The sequence below is a fragment of the Panulirus ornatus genome, chromosome 7 (assembly GCF_036320965.1).
Source record: "Panulirus ornatus isolate Po-2019 chromosome 7, ASM3632096v1, whole genome shotgun sequence".
NCBI classification, from domain to species: Eukaryota; Metazoa; Arthropoda; class Malacostraca; order Decapoda; family Palinuridae; genus Panulirus; species Panulirus ornatus.
The window spans coordinates 29902875-29917568 of record NC_092230.1 but is presented as its reverse complement, the minus strand read 5'-3'; the positions used below and the strand labels follow the sequence as shown (position 1 = coordinate 29917568).

Below are 14694 nucleotides of genomic sequence, written 5' to 3'. Positions count from 1 at the left end.
ATGACAGTTTCGGAAGGTTTTTATGAATGTAACTATGAAGTAGATCAACATTATTGTCAGAACATTAATTGATCGATACAAAATGTAGCATTTCATGTATGTGTACGTCTGTGTCTGTGTTGTTAACGGTGTGGCTAGTCTGACACAGGACCGCCAGGAGCTGACGTGGGGCTTGAGTTGGACATATTGCTCCTTTTGTCCGCCTGGGAGAAGGAGCTGGAGGATGGGAGGCATGTGACACAGAAGACGATAACAAATGATAATTATAAAGAAATTTATATTTCTATTCATATTTCCTCTTATGTGATCATTTACGATAATGATATTTCTCGCCAGACCCGGGGATTTGTGTCACGGTGTCACCGCCTTCTGGATTGCCCTGCTGGTTGTAGGGAAGTGGCAACGCCGGGGTAGGAGACCAGCATCTCTGGCTGCTCCTGGACACCACTAAGTCATCACAGGAACGGATGGTATGTACCTTCCACCAGCCCACCACCTGCAGGTCGCTGCAAGGTGGCTGTTGGTTTTTAAAACGCGAAAAATAAATGTCTTCATAAGTTGATAAATGTGACAAAATACACGATAAGGTTTTTCCATTTTGAATGGTACTGCTACTCAAGGAAAAGCACAAAAACATGTTGGTTGTAGGATGATCGTAATGAGAAGCTGGCAAATTCAGTTGGGGCATAAAGAAGTAGCACTGAAATAACATAGGGTCCCCCGAAAACATTTTCTTTGGTAGTCCCTCCACAGAAGGTGAGAAACTCTTGGGGATTCATTGCAGGGTACAACACTGAGGTATTCACTACACGACCCGAGGGTCGCATGTGGTTCGCACTGGACTTACTTGCGGCTCGAAAAAAAGAGGAAAAAACATTAAGTAATTGAATAAGACATATTATAGATGATAATCCTAAGTATAGGTAAAATAATCTTATTATCGAACAACAGGATACGAACTATAGAGATTTATTGTAACTTCTTTATGTATTAAATGCGTTTTTTGTACAATAACTTCTTATATATATACATTTTTCAAGCTTTTACGACCAATCGATTTTTTTCGTTGGCCCCCACTTTTTTTTTCTAGTGAGCACCACTGGTGTAATTCATGCAATTACGTCAGAAATTTTGAGCTAATGATGGTGTCAGCAAAAACAAACTTTTCTTATTTTCTACGTTATATCTTGTTTGATAGATACTCGGAAAGCTTTTATATGCCTTTCTTTTATGAAAAAGTAATTATGACAAGCATTACTTGCTCGGAGTGGATAGGTTGCCACTATCAAAATAATGAAGTCAATTTTAAGCTTATTTTTGTAACGTCCTAACCTGTTTACACAACTCTCTTGGTTGCGTCATTATACAGTATGATATATAATCATGTGTAACAGATATGTGAGGGAATTTGTATACTTAAGTATAAGAAAGTATACTAACATATATATCACATCACTCAGCATCACACTCACATACTGTCTCACCACCGCATGGTATTTACAACCGCTTATTCACACATACTAGGTACTCATAGGTAGGTAGGTATACCACCACACGCTATTGCACCCACGTATGGCCATACCACCATTTACTGTCACACCCACGTAACCCACGTACCACCGTGTATTATCACACCATAAAGTCACACGACTACAGTAATGTCACATTAACCTACCACACGTTCACAAAGTATTACTACCATATGATAGTTTCACAACAGTATCGCTCCCTCGTGATATTGCATCACAACATAGTATCACTCCCACATAGTGTTGCATCACGACATAGTATCACTCATTCATAGTACTGCATCACGACATAGTATCATTCCAATATCGTTGTCGCAGCCATCGGTCGCTCCACCGTGTCACCTTAATGACGTCGCCTTGACAGGGGTGGCAGGTGACAGCGTGTGACCTCACCTGACCTAACAATCCATGGTGAAACGTGTTTAGTGGCCCAGCCTACAGCTATACCTGTTGCAATAGTAATCCCCGACACCCACTCTCCATGTTCGATGGTATCAGATGAAAATATGCCGTAGTAATTATAGATGACCTGACCCTAAGAAGTGCTATGGTTACCAACATAACGGTCAGAAGCTGGCGACGTTCGGCTTAGACGTCTCTCATTCCCCTTGGAAATAGCTGCCGCCCACACACCTAACCTGAACGCCTCTGAAATAACAGGGTAACGCCGCAGCAAGTCGGCCCCATGCACCCCCATATCTTCGCCTACACAGAAAACACCGACTCAACAACCATCATAGCGGAGATACTGAGCATCATCGACAACATACCGGCTATAGTGGTCTTCCTGGACCTGGAGAATGTCTTCAAGCAAGCCAGTCCACTGTTGATATTAGAGACTTTATCTGAGAAGGGAGTCCAGGGGAGGCTCATCGGGTGGATCCAGGACTACCTAACGCACCGCCAAAAACTAGTACGATTCCAAGGAGTTGTCTCGTCATATAAGCCCCTCGAAAATGGCACCTCACAAGAAGGCATCCCCAGCCCAACACTCTTCAACGTCCTGATAGAGAACTTAGTGAAGCTCCCCTTCAGGCCTTCGGTTAAGCTTCTCTGCTACGCCAATAATCTCCAGCTGATATTGCGAGGGCGCAAGAGATTCGCCAACGCCCAACACGCACTCAAGCTGGTTGAACAAGAGTGCAACAGACTGGGCCTCAAGCTCAACCCTGCCAAAACAAGGACGATGGCCCTCTGCTCCACGAGGCTGGCTAGACAGGATGCTCTCCATTCAGGGAACGCCGGTAACCTGGGCCGACACCCGCCAGTGTCTTGGAGTGTGGTTTGACCGAAACCTCAGCTTCAGGAGGCAGCTTCAGTATCTCCGACAAAGAACACAAGACAGGAAACATCAAGAGGTCGCTGACAAGCCCAGCCGCTGGGGCTAACATGGAGGTGCTCAAGACCTACTACACCGCCGCCATCAGATCGCTGGTAGACTGCTATGCTCCAGCATTCATTGGCCTGAGGGATGACCAGGTGACCAACATGGAGGTCATCCAAAATGATGCATTCAGCACCATGCTGGGAGCTCCCATGTGGACCAGGATCTGCAACATGCGGATGGAGACTGAGCTGCCACCCCTAGCAGCAAGAGTCAAGCAAACGACAGCGTTGACTCTAGCTTAGATCTGGAGGTCACATAAGCCTTTAACCACGAAGGCCAAAGTTCGGACTGCCCTTCACCTAGACCAAAGGGTACGAGGAATCTCCTGGACGCACTAGGCGGCCAATGCCATCCAAGCCTTTCACCACACCACACCATCGGTATAGTTTACCGCCTCCATGGGACCCTCCAACAGCCACCTTCGCAGTCACAGCATTGGGAGACAAGAAGTCCAGCCTCCAGCAGGGAGACCTGAAAAGACTGGCTTTGAGAACCATGGCCACCGAGACACCTGCTGAAGCTGTAGCATACTTTACAGACGGCTCAGTGGACCAGACAGATGAGAGAAGGTCGGGAGCGGCCTTCCACACCCAAGGTCATACTCGCCTCTGGAGGCTGCCAGATGGCTGCTCCACACCATAGCCACCACGCACTCGAAGCCATGATAATACACACGGACTCCATGTCATCAGTGCAATCGCTGCAACATAAAGCTTGTTACCACGATCCTCGCTCAACTTCAAGAGCTACAGCGACAGGTACGTCCCGTCACCATACACCGGATCCCCAGCCACGTTTGGATCGAGGGGAACGAGACAGCAGACGAGGCAGCTAAAGCAGCTACACGCTTTAGCAATATCCAGGTGCATGTTCCAGTGAGCCCACAAGTCGGACACTAGCTACAGAAAGTAGCAAGGCTCCGGACCAAGAGGAATCTCCTGGACGCCTACAATGCTGGATCACTGTCAGCCAAGTGGTACATGGTGGCCAAGTTATTGGGGCCACCATATAACGACAGAGGCATGAACAGGAAAACCCTTGTCAGTCTACATCGTCTACGACTGGGGTAGCTGGCAAAAATTGACGGCATCATTAGAGACTGCATCTACTGTCAGGAGCCGTCAACGCCCCCACTGGAACACTACAATGTGGACTGCGAAGTGACACAAAGTCTCCGCGCTAAAGCCCCAGACTTCAATGAGGAAGACCATGTACTACCAGCGGCCTCACTACTTAACGAGACCCAAAAGAACCATATGGAACACCTGCTCCGGACCATAGGTGACTACCTCCCCCCCCCCCACTCCCCCACCTCCTAGATGAAGATAACACGTCTAACACCATCTCCAAAAGAAGTTGCCTGCTTCTCAGAAGACCTTGAACATACACACAAGACACTGACATACCTTGCGTAAAAACCAGGGAACGGGTCGCCAACAGGGAAAGACTCGTGTCGGACCAAGCAGGGGTCCGACAATCTTAAACCAAACAAAAACAAACAAGCCGCAGCAAGTCAGTCAGGCAGTTGGCTCACCACTAGACAAGTGTACCACTCCGGTACCTGAAGTCTTGGTGATGTGGCTTTCGACTCAAGCCTCCCTTAGGGCGTCTCCGTCAGTAGATGTCCGAACGTGACCCCCGTTTTCATCTTCCTGGCTGGCAGGTTTCATTGTGGTGCCTCATCTCCCACATCCACCTTCGGCAGGACTCGCGTGGGACATCGCCTCCGCCCTTGACGAGCAGAAGCTGTAACAACAAGGGAGCTACGGCCACGCCCACAGCACTCCTACATCCCTAGCGCCTCTCTAGGAGCCTCCTGCAACTTAGGCACTTACCGGCAGCCACCGCACACTCCAGGTGCCGCGGGACGGGCCACACCCTCCTCCTCCTACAGGAGCTCCACGTGGACTCGGCTGCCACGCACTTCTCCCACGTACTCCTGCTTCATGTGACACCTACCATCCCCAGCATTACATGACCCCTTGCCAAACCAGCCTCGTATTACTCGACCTACCTTACTTTACCTCAGAGTCCTTCACTATAATCCTGCACCTCCAGTAGCCCACTGCCCTCTCTTACCTCACCTGGTATATCCTATTATCCAATAAATCGTGTTCCCGTGCCCCTCTTTTGGTTATACTATTTCAACAACCCCGCCAGAATACCCGCTAAATGGTATTGTATCACCACATAGTGTTACTCCCACATAGTGATGTATCTCGACGTAGCATCACTCCCACTTAGTATTGCATCACATAGTATCACTCGCACATAGTGTTGCATCACCACATAATGTCTCTCGCATAGTATTTCGTCACCACATAGCATCGCTCCCACATAGTGGTGCATTATCATGTTGCATTATCATATAGTATCACCCACACATAGTATTGCATCACCACATATTATCTCTCCCACACAATGTTACATTACCAGGTACAATCAGACTTATATAGTGCTACGTCACCAGACATAATCAAACCCACATATTGTTACGTTACCAGGTAGAATCACCCACACAGTGGTACGTTACTAGGTAGAGTCACACCCACGTAGTGTTACGTCATCAGGTAGAGTCACACCCACATAGTGTTACGTTACCAGGTAGAGTCACACTCACAAAGTGTTACGTTACCATGTAGAGTCACACCCACATAGTGTTACGTTATCAGGTAGAGTCACACTCACAAAGTGTTACGTTACCATGTAGAGTCACATCCACATAGTGTTACGTTACCAGGTAGATTTACACCCACATAGTGTTACGTTACCAGGTAGAATCACACCCACATAGTGTTACGTTACCATGTAGAGTCACAACCACATAGTGTTACGTTACCATGTAGAATCACAACCACACAGTGGTACGTTACCATGTAGAGTCACACCCACATAGTGTTACGTTACCAGGTAGAGCCACACCCACATAGTGTTACGCCACCAGTTAGAGCCACAACCACATAATGTTACGTTACCAGGTAGAGCCACACCCACATAGTGTTACGTTACCAGGTAGAGCCACAACCACATAATGTTACGTTACCAGGTAGAGCCACACCCACATAGTGTTACGTTACCAGGTAGAGCCACACCCACATAGTGATACGTTACCAGGTAGAGCCACACCCACATAGTGTTACGTTACCAGGTAGAGCCACACCTTGCGCTTCCTTATGAGGTCCTGGAGCTCAGACGGGTCCATCTTCCTGAGCACCGAGGTTGCTCTGGACTCCGTGCTCCTCGGAGAGGTGCTTCCCTCCCTCGTCACGTCACACCCGTCCACCAGCGACTCTTCCCTCGCGACGTTGTCCGTGACACTCGTCATGTCCTCCTTGGAATGGTCCGCGCCTACTGATGTCGCGTCTCCTGTGACGTCGGCTGTTGTCATCGCGTGTGTCGTCACATCTCTTGTACCGTCAGCTGTGACACAGGCCACGTCTTTCGAGGATGACGTCACGTCTACGGCATCGTCAGCTGCCACGTCCTTTGTGAAGTGAGGTCCAGCTGGCTCTGCCGGGTCTCTTGTGACATCATCTGTGACAGACGTTATATCGTCTTTGGAAAGGCCAGTTTGCAGTGATGTCACGTCAGACGTCACGTCTCTGGTAACGTCACATCTAACTGGTTCTGTTGCCTCTTTTGTAACGTCACTTGTGACAAACGTTACATCGGCTTTGGAATGATCATTACTCTTGACTGGCACGTCACGTTTATCCTCGGCCACTACAGATGGTGTTACATCTCCCGATCCTCTTGTGACGTCAGCTGTGACAGACGTTACATCCTCCTTAGAAAGGTCAGTTTTCATTGATGTCACATCTGCTGTAGTGTCAGGCGTTAATGCTGTTATCAGGTCGCTGGTAACGTCAGATCCGACCGGCTCCGTTTCTTCTCTTGTAACGTTAACTGTTACAGACGTTACATCTTCCTTACAAAGGTTATTTCTTTCTGATGTCACGTCACCTGGTGTGTCAGTCGTTACTGATGTCACGTCACTTGGAGCTTTAGTCGTTACAGATGCCATGTCATCTGTTCCGTCTGTCGTTTCTGATGTCACGTTACCTGGAGTCTCAGACGTTACTGGTGTCGCGTCACTTGCAGTGTCAGTCGTTACTGATGTCACGTCGCCTTGAGCGTCTGTCGCTACTGATGTCACGTCACCTGGAGCGTCAGTCGTTACTGATGTCACGTCACCTGGAGCGTCAATCGTTACTGATGTCACGTCACCTGGAGCGTCAGTTGTTACTGATGTCACGTCACCTGGAGCATCAGTAGTTACAGACGTCACGTCACCCTTTGTGTCAGTCGTTACAGTTGTCACGTCACCCGGAGCGTCAGTCGTTACAGACGTCACGTCACCCTTTGTGTCAGTCGTTACAATTGTCACGTCATTCTGAGCTTCAGTCGTTACAGATGTCACGTCACCCTTTGTGTCAGTCGTTACAGTTGTCACGTCACTCTGAGCGTCAGTCGTTAAAGACGTCACGTCACCCTTTGTGTCAGTCGTTACAGTTGTCTCGTCACCTTTTGTGTCAGTTGTTACAGACGTCACGTCACCCTTTGTGTCAGTCGTTACAGTTGTCACGTCACCCGGAGCGTCAGGCGTTACAGACGTCACGTCACCCTTTGTGTCAGTCGTTACAGTTGTCACGTCACCCGGAGCGTCACTCGTTACAGACGTCACGTCACCCGGAGCGTCAGTCGTTACAGACATCACGTCACCCTTTGTGTCAGTCGTTACGGACGTCACGTCACCTGTAGAGTCATGGGTCTTGGACGTCACGTCTTTCGTAAGGTCCGATCCTGCAGGCTCTGCCGCATCGCTGGTAACGTCTTCTGTGACAGACGTCACATCCCCCTTGGAAGGGTCGGTCCTGAATGGCGTTACACGTCTTCTGACACCGGTTCTCATCGGTGTTGTCACATCTCTCCTGAAGTCAGACGCGGTGGGGCTTGTGACATCCCTCGTGGAGGAAGCCCTGGACGGCGATGCCCCGTCCTTCGTGTAGTCGGGTTTCCTGGACGTCCCTCGTTCTCTGGGCGCGGACGATGTCACATCCCTGGCGGTGACATCTCTACCGGGCGTGGACAGGAACCTGGAGTAGGCGGGTCGTGTTGGCGTTGTGACATCTCTCGTGTAGTCACGCCGGTGTGCCACATCTCGGGAGAGGTCGCCCCTCAGGGAGGAGGTGGCGTCCCTCATGGGCGCTGACCTGTGCCTCGAGAAGGCGTACCTACTGCTGGGGGTCATGATGTCCCTCTTGACCTCGTCCCCCAGCAGCGAGGCCAGGTAACTCTTGGTCTCGTCTCCCAGCCGGGTGGCCAGGAACATCTTGGTCTCGTAGCCAAGTAGTGAGGTCGACAGCCTCATAGGCTCGTCGTCCAGCTCTGGTCTGGGCGAATACGGAGAGTCGTCACCCAGTCGCGATCTGTACGAATACCGGGAGTCGTCGTCCAGTCGTGATCTGGTCGAATACCGGGAGTCGTCGTCCAGTCGTGATGATCTGGTCGAATACCGGGAGTCGTCGTCCAGTCGTGATCTGGTCGAATATCGGGAGTCATCATCCAGTCGTGATCTGGTCGAATATCGGGAGTCATCATCCAGTCGTGATCTGGTCGAATATCGGGAGTCATCATCCAGTCGTGATCTGGACGAATGCCGGGAGTCGTCGTCCAGTCGTGATCTGGACGAATGCCGGGAGTCGTCGTCCAGTCGTGATCTGGACGAATGCCGAGAGTCGTCGTTCAGTCGAGATCTGGACGAATGACGGGAGTCGTCGTCTAGTCGTGATCTGGTCGAATACCGTGAGTCGTCGTCCAGTCGTGATGATCTGGTCGAATACCGTGAGTCGTCGTCCAGTCGTGATGATCTGGTCGAATATCGGGAGTCGTCGTCCAGTCGTGATCTGGACGACTGCCTCTTGGTGTCGTCCAGAGACCTGGAGTCGTCTCCCGCTGGCGGCGTCACGTCACCGTGAGCGTCATCTCCCGACCGTCTGCTCCTGTACCCGGGACCGTCATCTCCCGTAGTCACGTGACTGCCAGTGTCAGCAGGTGAGGGCGGAGCCAAATCTCCCGCGGCGTCAGCTCGAGTCGGCGACGTTACCCCTTCCGTTATTTCAGCTCCCGCAGCTACATGTCTCCCACTGACACTGTCAGACATGGCTTGCACGTCTTCCGTAGCGTCAGCCGCTGACAGTCTTGTCTTCCTTCCTGTGGTGTCCCCTGCCAGCGCTGTTGCCACGTCTTCTTCCTTCTCGTCAGCTCTTGTAGTTGTTGTTACGTGTTCTCCGTCGTCAGCGGCCGAGAGCGATGCCACGTTTCTCGTGCTGTCAGCTTCTGCCGGTGATGCTGAGGTTCCACCAGTGTCAGCAGCTAGTGGCTGGAACTCGCTTTTTGTGATGTCAGCACTCTGGCCTTCCAGCGAAGTTGCCATATCTTTTGCATTGTCAGTTGCCATCAGCATTGCCTCACCGCCAGCTGCGTCAGCACTTGTCTCATTTCTCTTAGCGCCAGCACTTGCCAAATTTGCCATAGTGCCATCAGCGACAGCAGACGTCAGCTTTCTCGCAGGGCTATCAGCATCAATATCTGTTATCATTATTTCACTGCTAGTAGCGTCAGCACTCGGCAACGCTGCACTTGAAACGTCAGCACCCTTCAGCATTGCCTCAGTACTTGCAGCGTCAGCAGTTGTTAGCGCTGCATTAGTGTCAGCACTAAAGATTGTCATGGTGCTGGCAGCGTCATCATTAGTCAGCGTTGCCTCACTGGCTACAGCGTTAGGACCAGTCAAATTTTGATTAGTGCCAGCATTGTCAGCACCCATCAATATTCCATCATTAGCAGAAGCGTCAGCACTTGTCATCAGTTTTGCCTCTGTGCCAGAAGCGTCAGCACTCCTCATCCATGACTCACTACCATCAACGTCAACTGTCGTCAGCGTTGACTCATGGGCAGCAGCAGCGGCATTCGTCAGCCTTGGCTCATTTCCAGAAGCGTCAGCATTCGTCAGCGTTGCCTCAGCGGCATCAGCACTCGTCAGCGTGGCCTCAGTTCCAGCAGCGTCAGCATTTGTCATTTTTGCTTGACTGCCGGCAGCATCAGCACTCGTTAGCGTGGCCTCAGTCCTAGCAGTGTCAGCACTCACCAACGTCGTCCTAGTGCTGTCAGCACTCGTCGTCCTAGTGCTAGTACTGTCAGCACTCGTCAGGACTACCTCGGTGCTTATCGTGGACGTTTCCTTTCGCATCGTCACGTCCACGCCCTCACTGTACCGACTGACTGGCCATTTTAACTCGAAGTCGTCGTCATCATCCTCTGTCGACTCCCGCTGATAATGGCGCCTGTACGTCAGCTTCACCTGTAACATGAGGATGTCAGGAGTAGTGGGGGGAGGGGGGTGGAGGGAGGGTATTTAGTTAACACAGGCCGGAGGCTACGTCACGCAACTTCCGTCCGCCATTGCTTGGTTAATACGCATCAACTTTTCGTAGTAGATACGTTGACGGGACTTCCGTACTGATGAAAAATATATGTACTTCTCACGTCAAATTATATCATTTTCATTAAAAGAATGATACAATAAAAAGTTAAATTATGGAAAGTCGGTTTGAAAAAACTGCAAGCAGTTTGAACTGCAAGATATTTGATTTCGTTGTTACCATCGAAACAAAACATTTTGAGCTGATGAAAAGCTTTTTTTTTCTTGTCTTCTTAAGGTTTCTACTGAAACGGTGGCAGTCGTGGTTGTGATGGAAGCCTCAGCTTAGCCCTCCCTCGGCCATAGCAGATTTCAGGTAAATTATTAATTTCAGATGTTGCTCTCTCCCCAGAACTCTTCTGGACTGTTGCTTTGTTAATTCATTTTGTGTTCAGTCTGTGCACCATGAATGTTAGTATGCTTATACAGCTTCAAGCTGTCCAAGTCGAAGGTATTCTCTTTGTGTGTATATTACATGATCTGGTCTGTTCCGTAATATATATATATATATATATATATATATATATATATATATATATATATATATATAAACCTAGAATGTTTGTCAGTAGCTGTAACACTTATTCATACAATTTTTCTTGGATTTATTCTTCGTCAAAACTACTGTTGTTAGAGTAAGTATAATTAACTAATATTATACCATCAGTCATCATATGGCTTATGGTAATGATAAATGGCACACTTTATTATGTGTATTGTGCTATTATACTCAGGAAGAGCGTGATGTCTTGGGAAAGGTATGTCCATATTCTGTATCGATTATTGATTTAATAGTTTCACGCGGATTTTGGTGGTGACTGACGATGAAAGATGGGCGCTTCCCTGTGAGGTTTCTTAAACATTCTTTTTTACAAGTGCATTATCATCAAGTCACTTTATAATCATATACTGAGTCAAACGTAAGTAGGGGAGAATGCTGGGGATTGAAGAGATCTGTTATTAGCCAATATATATATGTATATATATATATATATATATATATATATATATATATATATATATATATATATATATAGATAGTACGGAATAGGACCAGATCATGTAACACACACACACAAAGAGGACATCTTCGCTTTGGACATCTTGAAGCGCTAATGGCTTTTACAGCATGTAGTCACTTCACTGTGCCCGGCCCTCGTCCACGGTCTTGGCTGCTCCAACACACTACGTTACTGTCCGTTGCTAAAAGCTCGACTATAATCCTGTTGATAACTCATTATACCTCAGCGTTAAGCGTCAGTTTAAAGTAAGGGGTCTCATCAGAAATATAATTAGTAGATTTTGTAAACCGCTCTAAATCATATATAATATATATGAAATGCTATGTGGCCAGTATTGCAAAAACCGTTGTTGAACTTTAATGATCTTATAATTGCTTTTCTTGACCATTTTTACATCATAGTTTGATAATCATTGCACACTTCTGTCGTTTGATATAGACAATAAGGTACACTCGTGTGATACAGACAGCAGTACACACTTCTGTCGTGTTATACAGACAACAGTGTAGACTTCTATCGTATGACACAGACAACAGCATACACTTGTGTCGTATTGTACAGAGACAACAGTGCACATACATGTCTGTCGTGTGATATAGATAGTGTGCATTTCTGGTGTATAACGGACAACAGTGTATACTACTGTTGTATGATACAGAGACAACAGTGTAGACGTCTGTCGTGTGATACCGAGATATTCAGTTATTCTGAAAATGGGCATCTAAACGCGATGCCAAGATTCCAAGCGAATTGAACTGAAAAAATTCTCCCAGAAACAGCGTTGGCGGAAGTTGTGTGGTACTGCGCAGCTATGACTAGGCTCACCACTCGATGTCAACGGGTTATGGAAGAAAGATCCAAGTTAGTGGATTAGGGACGTTAGAGGTGTTGTGGGGTCTGTAGCATGATAAGCAGATGGAGAAAATGGGATGGTTTTAAGAAATATACTAAACCTGACCTCCTCCATGTTAAGGTAGCCAGGTAAGGTAGAGTGAGTGAGTGCGTTAGTGTTACGCTGACCTTTTTAACCAGTTCACCAGACCAGTTCAGGGGTTTCAGCAATGATGATAATTTTGCAGAGAGTTACGTGAGTAGATCACAGGCGATCACTTTTTTTCCCATTATGGCTGCTGGGGAATCATTGCCATTTGTCATGGTTGCCGGGTTCTGTGAATCAGTCCTTGTTCCCAGCTGGTGCCTTGGTTATATATTGGTCGTATGTTAATGGAACAGTTTGGATGGTATTCACATTCTGAAAATTTTCCGTTCACTGTAGAGAGAATCTTTTGGCGTTAGTCACTTGTTATTGTAAATGCTTAAATTACATGTATTCAAGTTTTAAGACGAGATTGACATAATATTTATGCAGGAAAATCATCTGTGGAGGAAAACAAATCCTATGGACACTGATACCTCCTTCCTTATCCTTACTTTCCTTTCTTCCTCTTCTGTGGGCATCTCATAGTTTCATTTTGTATATCAGACTCCCCATCCCAAGCTAGGCTCGTGTGTGTGTGTGTGTGTGTGTGTGTGTGTGTGTGTGTGTGTGTGTGTTTGTGCGTATATATATATATATATATATATATATATATATATATATATATATATATATATACATATATATATATATATATATATATATATATATATATATATATATATATATATATATATATATATATATATATATAACTGACAGGACTAAGGTGTGCATAATGTGGCAGTAGTACAAACCTTTTCACATTAGATATAGTATAGTTGGCAAATGGTGTGGCAGCGACAGAAATTAAGCACAGAGGAATATAGAACTATTCTGCCTATAATTCATAACAGGGAAAAAAGATTTCTTTCACTGAGTTACAGAACAATTGCATACCTTACTAATGTAACAACGATATGATTTTTATAGAGAAATACAGAGTAGTTAGCTACGATACTACTACAGTAACGATAGAGAGGCACACAGCAGTTGGCGACCTTATTACTGTGGCAACGATAAAATCTTTATAAAGAGGTACAGAGCCCTGGGTTACCTTATAGCTGTGGCAACGACACTATTTCTATACTGAGGCACAGAGAAGTTGGCTTCCTAATATGGCGACGGTATAAACATATAATGATAAGCTGAATGTTTGGTGACCATATTTGTTATGGCAACGATATGAACAGTGAGACCGGCGCTCTAATGTGTTTAAGGACTGACTAAACCTACAGTAGCGAGGGCGTCAGTGGTGGAACATTCTGTCCATCATTGGATGGTTGGTGGTGACGTCCTGGCGTTCATATATAGCGTTTGGTTAACCTAGTTTGCCAAACGGTTGCTGCCAGCCAGCTCGGAACATGTAATAAACTAGGCAATGACTCATGGCTTCACTTTAAGGTGGGTCATTCTATATGGAATTATGAAGCGTTTTCTCTTTCGTCTGTTCGAATGATAACTGATGCTTACTGTGTGGAGTTTAGTTCCATGATATCCTGGAAGAATATAAAGACATGCCACCTAGCGAGATCGGTGTAGTCAAGGAAGCTGGAGAGCTGAAAACCCCACTTGTAAAATCCATCAAATTCAGTCATTTGAGTCAGCCCTTTTATGTCGAAATACCCTCGCTTTACGTGGCGGCGCGAGCCTCCGAGTCGCTTCCCTACAGCCATTTATAGAAAGTGCGCAACACGCAAGGCCTGCTGCCTTCCTCTGACGACCGGCACCTTCTTGGCTCTGCATGCACGGGCGTGGGTGTGGAGCCACGTGCGTGCAGGCCGCAGGTTTGAACATATTCTAGGGTTAGTCTTGGCGATGTAACTACATGAAGGAGTACGCAAGGTTAGGATTTGTATAGGGTTAATGTTAGGGATTGACACATTTCTGGCGATATGTCGCTTTATAAAAGCGCTGTTAAGATAGCCTTTTTCTTGTTGATTACAAAAAGTCGTTTTCAGATAGAGAGGTCATACAGGACAACGAAAACAGAAACTAATTGGAAACTCAATCATCCGAGGTCAGTTAGAGGAAATTCTACGGCAGAATGCCCTCTTTACTGTGCATGTGCTTGGGAAGACGATATAGCTGATTCGTTAGTGTCTGTAGTAACGCTCTTCGTCATGTAGGTACCAACGACATACACAAGAAACGCCCGAAGAAGTCTCTGGAGAAATGTTGCCAACTTGTTCGGTGATTCAAGAGGAAAACTGACCCTATAATTTCGTATAGTACTTAGGAGAAATAGGACTGGGAACACTGCTAGTCAGGCTTACGGTGTTAGTCGATTAGTCTGC

At 47.1% G+C, this 14694-nt stretch overlaps 2 protein-coding genes across 4 annotated transcripts in view; one reads left to right on the top strand and one right to left on the bottom strand.

Moving 5' to 3' along the window:
* Nucleotides 1–14694, bottom strand: part of LOC139749489 (uncharacterized) — a 53733-nt gene that overhangs the window by 16666 nt on the left and 22373 nt on the right. For both annotated transcript variants that reach the window (XM_071663409.1, XM_071663410.1), the window contains one exon: nt 6077–10279. In XM_071663409.1, the coding sequence (XP_071519510.1) occupies nt 6077–10279 (4203 nt within the window). The remainder of the gene's footprint in view (nt 1–6076; nt 10280–14694) is intronic.
* Nucleotides 1–14694, top strand: part of LOC139749490 (uncharacterized) — a 225073-nt gene that overhangs the window by 189940 nt on the left and 20439 nt on the right. Inside the window, exons 2-3 of one of the 2 annotated variants that reach the window (XR_011712980.1) lie at nt 337–470; nt 10638–10715. Coding sequence is in view for 1 of the 2 variants with exons in the window: in XM_071663411.1 (XP_071519512.1) it covers nt 2215–2817 (603 nt within the window). In the remaining variant the exon portion in view is untranslated. Of the gene's footprint in view, nt 1–336; nt 6070–10637; nt 10716–14694 lie in introns of those variants that run through there. The other variant, XM_071663411.1, reaches the window with a different exon arrangement.